Source organism: Hippocampus guttulatus, chromosome 10 (assembly GCF_054856545.1).
Source record: "Hippocampus guttulatus isolate MCC_2025c chromosome 10, RoL_Hgut_1.0, whole genome shotgun sequence".
Taxonomy (NCBI): Eukaryota; Metazoa; Chordata; class Actinopteri; order Syngnathiformes; family Syngnathidae; genus Hippocampus; species Hippocampus guttulatus.
In genome coordinates, this window is record NC_141270.1 from 10,558,010 (window position 1) to 10,577,721 (window position 19,712).

Genomic DNA, 19,712 nt, shown 5'->3' on the forward strand with positions numbered 1-19,712 from the left:
CACTGAGGTACGATATAGGTGGAGGCTGTGCAGATGGTCACTTTATTGTGGATTGGCTGGCACAGTCACAGTCATCAAAACATCTCCCTATTCAGAAGGGAAACATTTGTAATTGAGATTTTCTTCAGTGGGGATATTGAAGAAATGCCCTAAATTGTAATAAAGATGTGTGTTGGCAAGGTAAAGTTTGTCTGCCTTGAGAAACTGCCATGGAAACGAGAATTTGCAGATTTTTTGTTGTATGAATAGCACGCATATCCTTCGGGCCATTGCCAAATGATTCTCTATGCTCTAACTAGCTTTGTGATGTGTTTACGTTGCTTCGCAGCTGGACAGCAATCTTAAACCGGAGTAAATAAGAGCAGACAACTTTTGGTTGCATGCAGTAATGTATGTAAAATGCAGGTTGCGGGACAAATGGCAAACAGCAAAAGCTTCATTAGCTTGTAACAATCGTGAGTTTAAACATCAACATGCCACCCTCATCACCAACGGCCCCGCATTGCTGACTTTGTTCAAGATTCTGTAGCTCCAAATTTATTGAGGAGACCACATAACTGAATAGAAACTCCATCCGTTCAAAAAGCGGCACATTCTATGGCAGTAATTCTCCCGCAAAATTAAATACGTGAGAATGTGACCTTTTTAAATCACAATGTTTCTTCACTCGAGCGACCAGGTGGTCGCCTGGTTAGCACGTCGACCTCACAGTGCAGAGGTGCAGGGTTCGATTCCGGCTCCAGTCTCCTGTGTGGACTTGGCATGTTCTACGTGTCTGCGTGGGTTTTCTTCTCCGGTTTCCTCCCATGTTCCAAAAACATGCATGGCATGTTGATTGAGCACTCCAAATTATCCCTAGGTGTGATTGTGAGTGAATGGTTGTTTGTCTATGTGTGCCGTGCAATCGGCTGGCAACCTGTTCAGGGTGTCCCCTGCCTACTGCCTTGTGCTGCAGCTGATGGCTTGGATAGGCTCCAGCACGATAAAGCAGAACAGAAAATGTATATATATAATTCCCCCCTCCCCCAACATTTTACATTCAACTAGACTAAATGATTTGAGTGAACCTATTTAACACCATGACCATCTACAATCTACCTGACCTGTCTGTTGCTGTAATGAGCTCATATTCCTTTTTAAAGCCTAGGTTTTATTTAAGGCTCAACGAGACATCTGAGAAGTGAGAATCTTATGTATGACCATGTGATCCAGGATCTTGTTCAACAGATACACATCCTATGGGTGGGAAAGTGAGAGAGAGAGAGAGAGAGAGAGAGAGCAGTGGAAAATCCAGCAACCACTTCCATTTGTGTATACAGTACACGATGTTGGACGGAAGACGGAAGCCTCAACACAATTGATTCTTTGACTGTGTTTTCTTACAGAATAGTACTTTATGTTTAGATCCCCGTGGTAAACTATTGTCATTCATGAGGAGTAATAGGCATGCTCAGAAGCAGTAATTCCCAGTACTCACTGTGATTAGTTTCACAGCAGGAGACCATGTGTGATGGTGTATTGGTGAGAAAATGGAAAAGGCATTTCCTGCTGCAACATGGCTGGCTTTATGTGTCGGCACTCAAGATATCCATCCACATTGCTTTGATAGCTTGTTCCTACTCTCGGTCTGTCCTTTTGCGGGAACAATATTTCTCTGCTGGAATACTGGGAATATTTTAAACAACTCCGACTTTCATTTTGCCTATTTCCCAACAGACAAAGCTTGGTTTGTTGATGATTATAATGTATACAGTTGGAGAGACTTGTAATCATCCCACTGCTCACTAGACGGGGCACGGAACCTGAGCTAGTTCAGTTAGTAATACGTATCAGAAAACATAATTAGGCTGCATTGGTGCACTCCTGCTTGTGTGGCTTTAGTTGTCCCGGGCTGGGGAGTTACCAGATTGTCTTGCAGCCCCACCGCTAGTACCGCTACAGGAGTAACGAGACACAGCGGTGTGTGTAATTAGCAGGCAAGTGTACACACAGCTCCCCATAGCGTTCTGACCTTGTGCTGCAGCACAGTCACACAGACAGCACCCGTCATTACCTCCTCCTCGCCTTCATCCCATCATGTACAAACAGCAAAAGCCCACAGCTTGCAACAAAAGATAACTAAGCGTCAAACTCAGTCCCTTGTGTCCTTGTACACCTGAAATGCTTCGATGGTCTCACAATGCTGTGAAAATGAGCATGCAAGCGAGGTTATGCAAAAGACAGCAAGTGTAACAATGGGAGGAATAAACATTTTTTATTCTAAGGTTGATTCATTACTTCTTTTTGTTTAGTTTTTTTTTTTCTCAATCAAGCTTGAAAACTTGGAGCCCTATTTTTGGATGCAGGCGCCTGTGCACATGGAATCCTGCATTGGTTTCTGGGAGTTTGTTGTGCTTCCACCATGTCGACCGTGCGCATCTCCCGCATTGAATTTTAAGGGAATGAGCGGAAGTCGCTGATGTCTGCAGGCAGTGTGGGATCGGTTCCCACTCAGTGATGGTGTGGATGTGGGTGTTAATGCTTGTTTGTCTCTCAATGTGCCCTGTGACTGACTGGCGACCAGTTCAAGGTGTAGTCTGCCTTCCGCCCAAAGTGAGCTGGGATAGGTTCCAGCAACTCCACACGATCCTGTTCAGGATAAGCGGTGTTGAAAATGGATGGATGGGACTGAGAGGAGTCACTTCAATTTACCAATCATCATGGTGGCTGTGTTCACTCCCGCAATGGTGCAAAAGCACTTGTCTACCTGCGCCCATCTATGAAAATACTAAAAGAAAGAACACTTCATCCATGTGCACAGTTAGATTTCACTTAGTGCTTGACTTGAGCTGGAAGAGGTGCACTTTGGCACAGTGTACTTGTTCGTACATGGCCAATGCTGTGTCATATCACAAGTAATAGCACACCTAAAGACATTTGAGACAGGACACGTATGCAGTCGTGAAAGAGGAAGGAAGGATTAACTGTGCTTCAGCAGACACAGGACTACTAGCCAAATCAAATATGCCCTTATTTGGGACTAGAATCAGCACATAAACATACCAAATATTTTTTTAAATCAAATTCCGATAATGTAAGAATTGCAGTATTTGATAAATGTTAGTATGTTCAAATGTCAGAAAAACAGCAAAAAACACCTATTTGTGCGAGAGTGAGCATGCAGCAAAGCAACAATTATAAGTTCTCTCATGGCATTTGGGATTCTCTTCAAGTTATCAGTTTAAGATAAGAAAACATTTATTTGTCTCACAATGGCAAAATTCCTAAATACAATATACAGGTTGTTTGTTACCTGGGCTGCACGGTGGGAGAGTGGCGAGAATGAGGGCTCAATACCGGGCTCCAGGCTTACATGCTTCCTCCCACATACCAAAAGAATGTGTCTTGGCCCCACTGACGGCTCTAAATTGTCCATAGATGTGAATTTGAATCGGAATGGTACACCCCACCTCTCACACAAAGTCAGTTGGGTTGGGCTGCAGCACTCCCATGACCCGAATGAGGATTAATGGTTGGAAAAATGTATTGAAAGAATGGATGGATGGATGTTTGTTCGTTTGCTGCTTTTCCATATGAGATCATTCTTAAATTTGTGAAACAATGACAAATTAATTAATGCCCTGGTGCCTGTTCAATAAATGTCACCTATCACACGGAAAACTGTTTTTTTTCCAAACAATTGTTTAGCCCTGCATTATTCCAAACTCACAACGTTGAATGAACTCACAAAGCACAATGCATTTTTGATTTGAATGAATGTACCTTCTATCACAAAGGCACACATGGTAAATTAAGCAGACATCTTTGCAGCTTCAGTAAATTACAACATGAATAGGTTCTGCTGGGGTTCTAATTAAGATCAATTTATCAGGACATGTTGAAATTGTTTCTATTCTACACAAGCAATCAGTAATTTGCAGTGAGACATGGGAAACAAGACAAAACTCTTAATTGACACTTTATTAGACCCACTCTGGGATCTATCACAAGAGATATAGCAAAATATAAGAAACTAGAGAAGCCAAGCCAATTAATTAATGCTCCAAATGAATTTGTGTCATCATGTCTTATACAAAATATTTCCGTGTCATTTGACTGTGTGCAAGTCTTGACAATAACACATGCAACTCTATATCGTAACCAAAACATTTATGCGAATAATAAGGCTTGTGTCTTGGCTGGTCCACCAACGACCAGCCAGCTACTTCGCCACAGACTGGTACTGGGCAGCTGGTCATGTGGTACTGGGCCGCACGCTTCAGAGACTGAGCAAAATATATACTAAAGATGATCCGAATTTAGAAGTTTCATTTTGGAAGTCCGGTGAATCTACCCGTGTTATGGAAAAAGTCAGTGAGCTGGCAAAAATAAGCATAGAAACACTTTTCAAAAATGGAGTAGGCCAAATATCCCAAAGACAATATTAGACAATATCAAAAATGTGAGACAATATTGGTAGTCCGATATTTTTTTTACAGTCAAAAATCGTCCCACGTAATATGCCTCAACGGTCTCGCAAATGAGGTGATGAAGTAAACAAAACTGCTTCTCAACTCGGAGCCCAAGCAAAGGTAAACTTTTGGAGCTTTTTTGAAGAGAAAAAAAAACAAATCCCAAAAAAGGACTAGCTGAATGAAGAGAAACAAGCATAAGGGCAACCACAAATTACAATAAGTACATTCAGTGCAATGGCATAATGCTGACTTGTATGGCTAATCATTTGTTTTTATTTGTTTCTATGCCCGTCCATCAAAATGTCTTTATGTGAAACCCTTTTGTGGCGTAATAAAGGTTGACGACCAATAGATGACTAAAGTAGGTGATCCAATAATGCAATGATGAAGTTGTTCTCAAGCAAGTCTAGTGTCTGATGAGCTAAAGCAGGGCTGCCCGTGTCCGGGTCCTCGGGAGGCCTTATCCAGCCAATTTTAGATGTCTCCCTCCTCTAACACACCTGCTTCAAATGATCAAACTCAAGGCCCGGGGGCCAGAGCTGGCCCACCACATCATTTTATGTGGCCCGCAAAACCAAATCAAAGATGCCAACTTTCATGATGCTTGCTAAAATCTCTACCTACATTTCAAACTCTCATTTGTAATAAATAAAAGTGATACTGGAAGCACCTTCTTGTTACCAAACTCCTCATTACAGTAACTTTAACAATAGGTGAAAAAACGTTATTCTTGACTTCTTGATATGGTTTCAGTCAAAACGGCCCTCCAAGGGAAACTGTCATTAAAATCTGGCCCGCGACAAAACTGAGTTTGACACCCCTGATCTAAAGCTTATGTAATAACTACATGTTTGCAAATTGTAGCTTTAATAATTGATTAAATGTTGTTCTTATGATACCGTGTAAGCAACTTTTTATTTCTTTATAGCTGGATGTGAGTATGTAAAAATCATTGGAGTCAATGGTTTTAATTTGTTTTCAGCCCGCAGATCTATGTTTGGGAATTACTGTCAGTCCCCAAAGTGTTTTTTGTCCAAACAACAAAATGACTGTTAAAGAATACCAATAACAAGACACCGTGTTCATATTACCAGACCTTCTCAGTACAATAATGAGAGCTGGGCTGCTCATTACAGAAAGGGTGGCGTATTCCGATTAATCTAATTCCTTTCTGTAATTGACTAAGGCTAGAGTTGTTTACGTGCTTGTTATCAAATTCAGCCTTGATCCCCAATACTCTTTCGTTCCTACCACGTCGAGTTATAGCTTCACAAAGAAATTAGCTGCAGGATTCCTCCCGTGTGTGTCACATTGCCACAGTTAAGTGCTTGGCCTGTCAACTTGAATTTGGCTCCCATGTTTTACAACCAGAACACCTTTGATCCACAGCCATTTTATGGAGGCGCGCGAAGAGACTCACGTTTTGAAAATCATGACAAAATCATCGCAGCCGAATCAGGTTGGCGGCAATTCTTCTCCATCTTTTTGGATACTAACCTTTGGTATTTGTATGACACTGTTTAGGAAGAGGCTTGCAGCAAGAAAGAATAAGTTAGTCACATCTCTGGTTGAGCCAGACTTGTGTGATAAGGATATGCAATCATCTACTATTAATAGTTTCTCTGACACTTAATTTAACCATTACAAATGTTTTTGCAGTCCTTCTCACCGCCCCCCCCCATTCCTCCCCTCTCCTAATTTATTTAGGAGACTCGCATTTACCAGCCCGAATGTGTCACACCTAACGAGGCATGCTAACAATTTACCCTGTCAATACACGTCAAGGCTTATCCATCAGCAACTGCTCCCCATCCCACCTCTCTCTCTCATTTAATGCTCGCAAGGCTTGCCTTTACTCAGTCCACGCCGCTGGTTATATGTGTGAAGGCAATTATAGAAACGGTTCTTGCTCGGGCACAAATGGTCAGAGATTGAGACTTTATAAGTGACCAGATTGTGGTTTTCCTTGCTGGTTACGTGTGTATGCTTTGACATCGTATCCACTGGCCTGAACAGTCATGACTTCGGTTGTATCTCAAAGTGCAATCTTCTTACCTGTGTTGTCATTAAGTGACATAATTCACATAGTATGCAGCACTGACTTGTGATATTTTTTTAATTCCCTCATTTGGCCCAGATTCAAATAGCGCGATTGCGCAAAATAAAAAACAGCGAAAGTACACATGCCCTTATGTTGGTAAAAGATGGACAAACAAGCCGAGTGAAGTAAAATGGAGTTAACTTGGCTTTTGAACGACTGAATCCAGATCAAACCAAAGTGAATATAATGCTTACTGGTAATGTTTGTTTACTTCTGTGTTATCGGTGTCGGCCATAAGACGTAGTGTGAAACCAATCAAGAGTTTCAAGTTTCAAAGGGTTTTAATCCGGTCTGAATGTTTAAAGTCCATTCTTCTTACATTTGGGATGGAGAAATAACTAATATTACATATGCATGAGTAAAGCATCGCAATGCTGACACACAAAAACAATTTCTTCTCAACGTAACCACTTTCAAACATACTGATGTTGCATGTAGGTGAAAATCATACACCTCATATGTTTTCATTCTCAGGGTCCAGCAGGTGACCCAGGACCAGTTGGTCCCAAGGGACAAAAAGTGAGTGTTTCTGCCACCCATAGCCCCATAAACAATGGAAATTTTCTGTAGAATAAATATGTTTACTTCAGAGTAAGGTTGACACCATTTGATTTGGAAGGATTCCGGTTCCCTATTTGGCTCCAAGCTGAGGCTTGTAGTGGGAGGGAGCTCTGCGCTCGTCAGACATGGCACTCGCTTAAGTTATACCTATCATGCAACTGCCTTTGCACAATCTAATCTGTGATTGTAATCTTGTAAATGTTTCACTGAAACACTCTTCATGTTTTTAATTTTTTTTTCCAAAGCCAAGACACATTTTCTATCACCCTCAGATGCACATCCGTGATGCACACACTTCTTCGTTGGATTAACATAGATTCTCCTTTGGGTCAGTGGATAGGGTGTCAAACTGGGGAACTGGAATTTTAAAAATGCAAACGAATCTGCAAGAATTGGAATGGCACCAACGGTTCCAATTAAATCTCGAGACACTATGTCCAATCTTCGCAGTCAGTGCTTGACATGTATCACTTGCCTGGTTGGATATTGACTTAATCTGTATCGTTAAGGGATGGGAGTCGAAAACGGTTGTTTTTGAGAACCGATTGCCAGTAATTTGATTTCTTGGAATCGGTTATTTGCTTGGCGGATGATTCCTCTTATGTCACAAACGAGTTATGACATCACACCTTCTTAGTGAATTTAGTTCTGAACTTTTCCAACATGGAGTCAAGAAGGACCGGAGCTTCTTTGTCCCCAGGGTGTCTTATCATGCTGATGTGGAATTGGAAGGAGTTAAACTTATATTTTTTCCCCCAGTCAAACTGTCAAAAAGAGGCAAATTTGAAAGCATAAAGTAGTGATCAACCCCATAAATGGTACGCAGCAGGCATCTTTTCAAATGTGATATTCAGTCAGATATAACACATGGATACAAACTACCAGCACAGTTGTATCTTTCATTCAGTTTGAGATCCAACCAATTTTATTCCGGGTATTGAAAGGGAGCGATCTCTTAGAAATGTTGGACAGTGTAGGAGGAGGAAACAAAGTGAGAGAGGCAAAAGGATGAGCAAATAATGATTATATTTTGCTGTGCTGCTATCAAAACGTGTTTTTACACAACCACCTCAATGTCAACATTGCTATCGTAACTGTCCATTCTTAATGCGGCAAAGCGTTCACACCTCTGTGGTACCACTTTACTTGTTTTAAGATGACACATTTAATGGCACAAGCCAATCCGTCCTATCTGACTATGCAAACGTCTTTTTGACAGGCTTCATTTCACCATACACTGTAAATAGAAGTTAATGGGCTTTTCTTTTGTGCATATGTTGAGCTATTATTCCAGTCTTATTCTAGCTGACATTACTGTTTGATAGCAGTGAAAAAATAAAAAATAAAAATAAAACCATTAACGAGCTTTCTTCACTCGTAACGCACTAGTCCCATATGCTATTGACCTATGTCATTCACCATTGACTGAAATTTGATTAATTACCCTTGTCTTGGTTCTCAGGGTGATATTGGTCTGCCCGGAGCTCCAGGACTGCCTGTAAGTTCACAATGTTGTACTTCTATCTCATGATGTTTCCTATACAAATAAATTGTCTTCTTTGATGCACAGAGGCTGTTATAGCTAAAAGGTAGATCCACTCCATTTTTATTCGATTTTATGACACCTGAAAATTACCGGAAGCAAAGCACGCTCTGCTCCATTCCAACCGTTCGGAAACTCACAGCGTTGTTGGAATGTGCCATTCGGGTATTCAGAGTGCCAACATCTGGAGGTGCCTTGATTGCTCTCTGACCGATGTGAGTGGGGACACAGAGCGCCAAAGCATCAGGCAGGACATTTTCCAAATGCACACTAATGAATACAACAAAAAAAGTGCATGTGTGAGTTGTTGTCAGTTATTGTCATGTGTTTTATTGGGCTGAAAAAAATATATCACACAAAGTATTGGTATCGGGATCAATTATAGTTGCCCAAAAAGTCATCTGTATCGTGTCCAATCAAAATTGTCACAACTGGAAAGTAATACACAATGTGTGATCTGATAATTGACACTTTGATTGTAACAGTCACATACAGACAATTCATGTTAAAATTTTATTTTGTCTTGCAACATCATTTGTTTTATCAGACTAATAAAAATCACTTTTCACCCCCTTTCACTCCAGAGATTGTTAGCACATCTCAATTTTTAGTGTTCTTAGTCTGCACATTGAGTTGCTTTGTGTATGAAATGTGCTGTATAAATAAAACTGCTTTGCTTTGCCTTGCCAGTGAGCATAATAAATTGCCAACTGCTAACTAATTACTTGAGGGCTTACTTATGCGCAGTGTTGAAACTTCACAACATGACGGAACGTTTTGATGGAAGTGAAAAACTTGTGGTGTATGTTTTCTAAAATTCTGGAAATTGAAATAAGCTGGATATACAGTATACTGCACATTCGCATTCCCCATGGACAGCTCAGAGATACCATTTTACACTTCTGAAAACCGAGAAAAAAATATCTCGGATAGATTGCTTGAGCAAAGTTATATGCCGAGTATGCAAGTGTAAAATCTTCCAAGGTTTCACCAGATTCACCATTGTACATGTGTTGAATGAATGAGCTGTGACTGACTGTCCTGAAGCTTGTAGCCTCAAGTGTCTTTAAGCTTCTTGTTAACTTTCCAACCCTGAACAAGGCCTCTGACTAATTCAGAAGACATGGGCGGGGGCGTCCGTTTCGGCAGCTGTTTCCAAGAAAAGTCAACAGCTTTTGACTCTTGGATGCCAATTGAAACACAACACCGTTCATTTGGCTTGTCTTTGAAAAGTGAGACGTTCTCTTTGGTCTCGTGTCCATTTTGTGGCCCAGCTGAGGATGAACGCCTGTTTTCCCGATCCGGGAGGTGGGCATTAGGCAGTCTGGGGACTTGTAATTACCACGATCCCACTACTCTCCGTGTCATGGAGGCCAAGGCCAAATACCGTGTTACCAGTTGTGTCGCCTTAGTGAGACTTTCCAACTTGGAATGTTTCATCGTATATATAAGGTGACATAGCCAAAAGGATTAAGACACTCCTCTTCATGAACCATTTTGAAATGGAGGTCACATTATCACTTCATATGATTACATCTGTAGGTGTACAAACCAAATGTCTAAATATTTTTATCGATATGGTGTATGAAAATATTATCTTTGTAATCACAATGACTATTTTTTGTTTTGTTTTGTTTGATTGTTAGGCTGTCACTGAATGCCTCAAAGGAGATCAGGTAATTGACTTTTCTTTCCTGATCATAACAAAGCATGACATTTTTAATTGAACATGTTAATAAATGAATTCATTTTGTATATGTCTGAACACGTTTTCTCTTCTTTCTATCTTTTTTTCACCCTCAGGGCCCCCGTGGTGACAAAGGAGAGAAGGTAACTGATTTAACATCACATATCCAATGATATGGAATGTGAACTATGAATATCCATACACATACCTATGGCAATCAAACATAGCAATTAATTTCAACATACAAATTGAACCTGTAAAGCATTTGTAAATAAGTTGTGAACAAACCAAAGCTGTCGTTTAAGTCTTTTAAAAAAAAGGTGGAAAGTTCTTTTGTCATTATATACGCTGTTTTAATGAGAATCCTGCTGCTCCTGCTCCTATCCATAGGAGCAGTTCCACGAGTTATTCACTAGCGTGTCAAATACCTTTCTGCATTGCCTTTCCCCCCAAAAAGCAATATACACTATATTATACAGTATATTTCCAATACAGGGTCTGGATGGCATGCCAGGCCAGCCAGGCGAACCAGGCAAGGAGGGCAAAAGGGTGAGTAAACACAAACAGTCATCTGGTGTATGGCTGGGCTCTTGCTTGAACAGATTTTGGGGGGGAAGGCTGGGTGGGATCTGTGTGGCGAAACGGTCAAACAGCAGCTGAGTTGTTGTATTTATTTTGTGTGGAAACAAAATGACATGTAAGCTCTAGTGGTCACACAAGAACAATAACAAAACGGACAGCAACAAACAGGCGACATGATGATGAATGAAAAGCCTACAAGACTTGAGAGGTAGCAGATAGTCACAGCCAAATGCCAGCACATATTATACGATTCACTCCTATTGGTGCGCTTTGGTGGACAATTTTTAGTTTGGGAGAGTTCAGAGGGTGACGTTGTGTAATCGGGACCTACATTATATTTGTTCGATGAAAATAACATTTTTGTTTCAGTTGTTATTTTTTGATAAATCATGTAGGGTATTGTGCTTTCGAACATTGTCAATGGATGATACATGAAAGTTTAAAAAGGACATCAGTATAATGGATTACAGTGGTATCATTTTATTGGTGTGCAGCCAACCCAAGTGGCTAGTGTCACACCATTTTAAATCTATAAAAGCCACTGGAGATACAAAGTAATCTAAATTATATTTTGGTGATGTCCGATGAAATAATGACTTCACACTGGGATGAATGTTTTCCTGACAACAGGAATGTTGTTATTCCTTGACATCCCAGCTGACATGCGCCCTTCAAGGACAGGTGACGTCCTTTTGTGTTCAGCGTCATTACCTTGGCATGAATCCTTCTGCTGCTGTTCCCAAAATAGACCCTTAGGGATAGTCTGGTTTAGAGAAGAATGGACAAAACAGCACTAAACAGTTGGCTTTCCTCCAAGTAAAAGGAGAAATATGGAACAGGATTCATCAGCCTGAAGTAGACCAGGCAAATGTTTCCAGATTGAGAAAAAAACTAATTGGCGTGTCAGCTTTGAGACATCTGGACGCAAGTATCCCAAGAATGCCAGCCTTCTGTTTTCACCCCAAATGTGTTTCAACAGCATTAAAATTGTATGAGTTTCCATCAGCTGTGTTATCTCTCAATAGCAAAACACACGAGGGCACTGAATCGGTTGTTACCAAGTGGTTGTGGTCTGCACAATTGGCTTTGTTTTTTGAGGCAGTTCGTCAATACTTCACAAATGAAGTACATAAAATAACTCCTTGACGCAGAGTGATTTGGATATGCACTCTTCCTTTTGTCATATTTTCTCAATAGACTCTAATAGGTCCAAATTTTCAAGTCATCTTGATGAATTCTCTCCCGTTTAGTCGCAACACAATTATTGTAACGTTGCATTCATATTACAGTGATTCATGCTGCCTCCGTTACAGTTTTATTTTTTTCAAGTACAACAGTCACTTTCAAATGCTGTGTCGTTTGCAACAGCATTTTTAGTTCTCATCCTGGCTGAAAATAATGTCTCATAAATTTTGAATTTGTGAGTTTGCGGTTTCCTCCCTCATATATTCATTTTAATGGGAAATACTGAGCTCATTTTATTATACACCACGGTGCATGTACAGTAAGTATCATGATCACCTGAAGGATGCTTCATGGGATAGCTTTTACAGAGAGATATTTCTAGTTTGTGTTAAATGAAATCAGATAAAAGATGGCCACGGTACTGGTATCAACTTCTTTAAGCACCTTTAAAGTCCATTTTTTTCTCAATTAACATTCACGTTTTCAGGAATTCTTCACTTACATTATCTCATGAAACCCCTCACCCATGAATATATTTTTAAATGGTCCACACGGCAGAAATGACACGGGACATAGGATCCAGTAACAATGTAAATTTACCGTTCCCTCAAAATTACTCAACACACAGTCATTCAAACCGCTGGACTTCACAGCTCACAAAATGATCAACGATCAGTGGATTGCGCTAACATCCACCAACGAGGTGATGATATGATGGAGGGGTGGAAAAGGATTCCTGATAGGTGACTCAAGATGCAAATGTGCAGTCATTGGTCACTTTGCAGAAACTTCAAGATTTTACTTTTTGAAGAATTATTATAGTGAGTAGTGAAACCATTTTATTGCCAATAACACAGTCCTGCTCTATTTTTATCCGAGCTATTGAGCCCTGGTTCCTGATGACGGTTCTTGTTAATGTGTTGAGATTAGACTAAAGATATGAGACTATAGATTTGCCGAACAACCTTGTGTGTCTGCAGCCTGACAGCGTGTTTTAGTAGAATGCATGTGTATCATTATCAGGGGATCACTTGTGGCCGAGCTGATACAGCAAGAGTCTAATTAGCGACTCTTGCCCACACTTGCAACTCATTGGTTCAGCGAAGAGTCATCGGCGTGCCAAAATGACGCAGAATATTTTGACGGGTGCTGACCCGACCACACCACATCCTTCATAAAATAGCCGGCAGTGGAAAGCTTTCACAAGACCTTACATTCAAGTCAGACCATCTCTTATACTGTCTCCTTCAATTTATTGTGGAGGGAAATAAGACCACTCTAAGCCACTTAAGAGTTGCTTCAAGAAGATGTGGAGGACATTGTGGTGGGGGACATGCTGCCTCTGTCCCCCTTCTCCCATAATTTGAGGTTTAAGGAAGTGTATACTCTCCAGCAAGGATAGTCATCCAAAGTCGAACACAGAATCTGGATTTTATCTTATTATCATGATGGATGACCACTTTGGTCAAGGTAGAGGTAAGGGCATCCCCAATTGCCTAGAAATTTATGAGAATATATAGTAGCACCCACATTGCACACTGCCACTAATGATGATGCAGCTTAGTTTTTTTTTAACTATATTGAAAGGAAGGGGCAGATAATAACAGCAAATAAGAAGAACTTTGGCAGTGCGTGGAGCAAAACAGCTCAAGATTGGGAGCCAAGATGGTCTGTGTAGTTCTGGATTGCCATCACAAAATGTTCAGTATGGTTTGAGTCAGGGTACAGAATGACACAAAGTAAAAGGGTGCTCATTGAGCATGCTGTGCCGACAAATGTAAGGTTGACAGGCAGGTGAGGAAAAAAGATGTGTGGTAAAAAAATAATCTCACACTAGAAACAAACAAAAATAGTAATTGTGACCTTTTAACACGACGTGTGAAAATTGCCTTCAGAACTGGTCAGTCGGTTGAGTTGTCCACTTAAATGTTGTCAAAGCCATGACCACAAATACTGTATACTGTACTGGCCTTTTTTTAATTGCTTTTCAACCTTTCACTCATGGGCAAACTGTGTTTTAGGTTCACTAAAATCTAACATTTTGGAAAACTCTAGCCAGAGTAAAGAGCTTTCACTGTAAATGGTAAAGCCGGTGCTTCTGCTTTCATAAATTGATTGTAGACAAATATAGAAAGGGCTCGTTTTAAATAAGCAAATACAACATTCAAAATGTTTAAGTATTCTTCTTTTCATTCATTTATTTAAAAAAAAATAAAGGCATGAGAATGCATCAGAAGTATAAAAAAAGGGTAATATTCTGTTGATTCCCCCCTCCCACAATATAATTCACATGCACAGATTTGCCATTATTGTTGCCATTTTGAGGAATTTTCTTCACCCATCTTACTAGTTACAAAAGAGTAATAATGGCTCGTAATGGCATTTCTGGGGACTAAAATCTTTCTAAAATAAATGTTGCAAAAATGCCTTGTACACAAAAACAAAAATATATTGGCATAATTTCTGTGGCATTGGCACATATTTTTCAACACTGCTTTGAGAGAGTCGTGTTTGCATACACTCCTGAGGTGACATTTTATCGTAGAACGATTTGGAAACGTATGGCAGCAGAATATTCTTGGCACCAAACTCGACTGACAAGCTGTGCTTGGTTGTTGCATGCGCTTGCTTAAGGCAAAATATTCAAGAATGTCAAACTTCATTCACAGGTTTCCTAACAACTGTTTGTTAGTTGGCACAGAATAGTGGTGGTTCAGTCATATTGTATTCACATCTCTAGGAGAGGCCGGCTCCTGCGACTTGCTAAAAAAAAAACCTCCAAAGAAATCTCTTATTTCATGGATGGATTTGGGATTTTTAATCCATACTTAACACTGAATAAAGCTTGAATGAATGAATGTACGGTAACCATCCAGTCAATGACGTTGGATCAGAGCAGAGCAAATTGACTACATCCATATATTTTGGTGTCTTGTCTCTTGGAAAAGTTCCACTTGTGGACAGTTCGTATTGTACTTTGAGTTCTAATGAGACACTGCATTTTGGAAAGCGGTAGAAAAATGATGAAACTCGAAAGAGCCCTAGAGGAAACAGAGCACCGCAACCCACTCTATCAATAGATGTCCCCCAATGAAGTATACAGTGGTTAACCTCTTACTCATTCATTTACACTGTCCAGCAAACCTCTGTCAGGTCTATGGGAGGATGAGATGCAGGGCTCACGTTTTAAGAGATGCTAATCATAACCAAAAAAAAAACCATTGACACATTTTCCCTATTGATTGCATTGTAGAAAGTACTCTTGATCAAAAGTTTGAAATTGCTCTCTTTGTGTTCTCTCTCAGGTGTAAAACCAGTCATTTTGAATTTTAGTCTACACTACACTTTATTTTCTGCGCATTCACATCCTGATGCTGTTGTATAAGGCTGCTTACTCATGTGTGTGCTCCAAGCCCAATCCGTGAAATGACATGCAGCATTTACATTTGTGCACATTCAAAAGCTGTCACCACTTTGAGATCTCATGCACATTTTTGTTGTTTAGCGATCATATCAGTTTCATTTCCAAAAATCTAAACTTCCTTCCACAACAGCTGCCGGAGCATTTTAAAATGTGTATATAATCTGTCAAAAAGAAGTTAAGAGATCTGTTTCGTCTGCGTTTGGTTTGCCGGACTTCTCCAAGAAGGGAGCGGTAAGAGCCGTCATTGGGAAGTGATAGTTATGTTTACTTTTCCCATCTCTCCCACTTGCTGAAAACCTGAGACAGCTGTCTGCGAAACCCTTATATTTTCTTTTCCTACATTTCCTGTCTGTGACCTTGTGTCGACACATGTCAAAGGTTGTTTCTCTTCTTGACACTGATCCTCTATCCAAATGTTTCTTTTTTTATACCAGCACAGGAACAACCAGAGTGTGTAATCTTTCACTTCTATCATTTTCTTGCCAACCGTCCAAAGTGTTTTCTCTTCCCTCAAAAGCAATTTGTGCATTGTTCAATAGCTTTTTGAGATTCAGTATGATGAGATTCGGCACAGTAGGTTTGCAGTATATGTGAGGTTATTGCTGATAAAAGGTGATTTAACAAGATATTCAGTCATGAGTTACACTACATTTTGTGAATGCTTTTTCTGCTTTGTTGCCTGTTGAGCTTCGGTTGTATTCACCTAATTCTATTAGTCATGTCAACGTGATGCTCGTGGACCCAAAAAAAGCAGGCGAACCAGGGAGTACCGAACAAAATGTATGAAAAAAAAAAAACACTTGCAGGCATACACTGGAAAAACTAAATACAAAATACAAAGTCCTGAAAAATCCTAATTAACCAAAGTAACAAACAACCATGACAGTAAAACAAAATGCGACAACAGCAGCAATCCGACAAAGACTGACAAAAGCCAGGGAACGAAATACAAGCCAACTGACGAGCCAGCAAAGAACACCTGGACAAGACACAATGAGTTGAGGGAGCTGATTGGTTGAAGCAAGGCACCTGGATGAAAAGAACAGGTGGAAATACAACCTAACGAGGAAGGCAAAAAAGGTGCATGAGGAAACAAACCCAAATCTCAACAAAAACAGAATCATTACCATTAGAACCACTATGGCATAGGTGTCAAACTCAGGTCCTGAAGGGCCGCTGTCCTGCATGTTTTCCAAATCTCCCGGTTGTAACACACCTGATTCAAATGAACAGATTCAATGTCAGGCTTCCGCAGAGCTTGCTGATGATCTGATCATTTGAATCAGGTGTGTTGCAACAGGGAGACTTGGAAAACCTGCAGGACAGCGGCCCTTCAGGACCTGAGTTTGACACCTATGCATTATGGTAACTCTGGTTTGTTTGTATTTGTATTTATAAAAAGAGTGAATCCATTCCTGAGTCAAACTGTCACACTGTATAACTATGGGGATGTTTTTAAGTGAACTTATGTTACTTTTCAGATGTAGAAGCAATAAAAACACTCCCGACACAAATGATGGTTTTATGGCAAGGTGATTTGTGTTACATATATGCTTCATCCATCTCGTTTTACACTCGTATTTGTCAAACAAATATAAAAAGAAGTTCATCAGGGTGAACTATAAACAAACAGCCTATCTTATGGGCACATCTTCTTTTTCGATTGGATGGCAGAAGGATTTTCTCATGTCAAGTATGCTCCTCCCAGATGAATCACTTTTAAACAGACCTTCAAGCAAATGTATTGATGTGATTGGATAAAATGTGTAATTAACAGCTGATGAACTTGGCCAGTATATGACAAAGTAGGCACTGTCTCGTGTCACAGATAGTGGCAAAGTTGTAGTTTGATCTGAGGGCAATGGAGCCCATCAAAGTGGTTTCCTGAAGGCAGACGCTGAGCTGCGATGCGACTCTTACAGATTGTTGACCTCTGCGGGAACACCTGCAGGGCCAGATTATTAGGTAACGAGTCCCTGGTGAGAACACCAACCTTCCTGCCAGACACTCTCCATGGGAGGCTGCAACTGATTTGGGCATCGCCGTAAATTACATCACTTGTTTTAATGCAGCTGTGCTAGTTCCTGTTCTGCCTAATTGTCATAACATTTCCAAAACTCTGTTGGAAGGTATATTCTATCAAGGTTTTACTTTATGTTAACTGTTTTGTTAAGCGCTTTGTTACAGCTGTCGCTGTTGTGAAAGTGCTATATAAATCAGCATGTATTGTATTGTAAGGTCATCTGACTACAACTCTCACTAACCTTCAGTGCTGGATTCACGTTGAAAATTGAGGCAGGAGGATAATATGGTCGTTATGGTAGCACTGTTGATCTAGCTAACACGCAAGAGGTGTCTTGCCAGGTCCATCACTGACCATTTAAGTAGGTGAGCAAGATCACAATGCTAATGATGTACTCACAATTCACATTATAACAATCAAGTGTACCATCAAAATCCCTTTGATGTTTTAAAAGAAAAAAAAAGATTTAAAAACATCATCTAAATCATTGGAGTTGATGATCATATCAATTGTCTGTGCCCTTGCAGCTGTATTTTAAATATGTCAGTGTGATGTACAGTGCATGTTTAGTTACAGTTTGGACGCGGGCCGTTGAAGCTCAATGACATAGTAACACACAGAGAAAAAAATTACAGGTCAGTGGGGCTCACAGCTGAGACTTTATGGCAAGATTTACAGCCTGTGAGAGTTTACAAGGGAGGTGGTGGGTGGGGGTGAATGAGGCTTCGTGAACCCTTTGTTGGACAAAATGGAACAGGTTATTCTTATCCCCCTGAATTTCATATTGAGGAAATCCAGAGAGTCACATTTCTGACACCTGTATTACACTAGGAGGGAACACATTTGCCCAGTGCACAAGGCAATTAATCTTGCCAATGTCAAGTACATTGGGAGGGGGTGGGGGTGAAACCAAGCTTTGACCTGATTGGCTGTGAGACAGTCTCACATTCGGGCCGTTGGGGAAGAGGAAGGTTACGGGGGAAACGGTTGGCACTCACAAGGACAGATGCACCTCGCTTTGATTTATCTGTCTGACTCCTCGATGTTCCCAGAGAGGCACAGTACAACTACATCTGCGGTTGTCCAGAATAAACACACATTAATTGGCCCATTAATTACCGGAGCGAATTCGACGGGTCAGAGACATGGAAAGGACCACTCTGATTGCACATTGTTCTCCACCTATTGTAGTGTGTTTGAGCACGTGTGAGAAGAAAGGGGTGTTCAGAAAAGGTAATATATGTGAACACATCCGATGAGAATTGGGCAGCTTTGCTCTTGTCGTCCGCTTCACGGCTGTCATTCACACTGTATTTTTGAGACCTGGAGACACTCCCCGACATTGGAGCGCCACCAGACATAAAGGATCCAACAATGACTTGAATAGTTAAAGTTTTAACATTGCTTTAAATATTGAGTTATTCCACCTCAGACTGTACTTTTAAATTACTTTGACCAAATCACACCAAAGTTTTACTGTGCCATGCAATGGACTGGCGACCAGTTCCAGGTGCACCAAAATCTGATGGGATAGGCTCATGTTCACCAATGATTCTAATGAGGATGAGTGTTTTTGTGCATGGAAGCATATTTTATGATTAAAGGGGAACTAACGTCCACCTTTTTGATTTTTTCCAAGAATACGTGGTATATGCTTAAAACATGTGGAATAACGATGAAATAGAATAATTCATCAATATCATGGGGCCGCCAAGTTGGGTGAAATTGTGTTCTGTCGAAGACCACAAATGACGTCACAACTACAGTAGTGCTTTATAACCCTCTAATACAGCATATTTGAGTAAGCCTGGTTTGTTAAAAATGAATCGGTAGGAACGGCAACTGTGTCATGCTGTCAGCATCAAAGGTAAGTGTGAAGATTCCTTTTCGTCTATTAAACTGCCTTTGAAAAGTAGTCCACCGATCGTCCCGAGCCGAACAGGTAATCACCTTTAGCAGCCAACTGCTAGCCACCAGCCTTTAACAGCAGCATGATGGCACTTTTGTACATTTTAAAATGTTTTATCAATGACAGTGTGAGTAATGAGCATTTTTTTGTTATCATATTACATTTGTTAGTGATTTCAGGATGGTGTTGTGTTCTTGTTTGTGAGAACAGTAAACAATGACAAAATTAACTGCGGTCACACCA

At 40.5% G+C, this 19,712-nt stretch overlaps 1 protein-coding gene across 2 annotated transcripts in view; it reads left to right on the forward strand.

Moving 5' to 3' along the window:
* LOC147199238 (uncharacterized) overlaps nt 1-19,712 on the forward strand; it is a 96,558-nt gene that overhangs the window by 18,487 nt on the left and 58,359 nt on the right. The window contains exons 12-16 of one of the 2 annotated variants that reach the window (XM_086122707.1): nt 7,030-7,074; nt 8,579-8,614; nt 10,306-10,335; nt 10,463-10,489; nt 10,842-10,895. In XM_086122707.1, coding sequence (XP_085978833.1) covers nt 7,030-7,074; nt 8,579-8,614; nt 10,306-10,335; nt 10,463-10,489; nt 10,842-10,895 — 192 coding nt within the window. The remainder of the gene's footprint in view (nt 1-7,029; nt 7,075-8,578; nt 8,615-10,305; nt 10,336-10,462; nt 10,490-10,841; nt 10,896-19,712) is intronic. The other variant, XM_086122708.1, reaches the window with a different exon arrangement.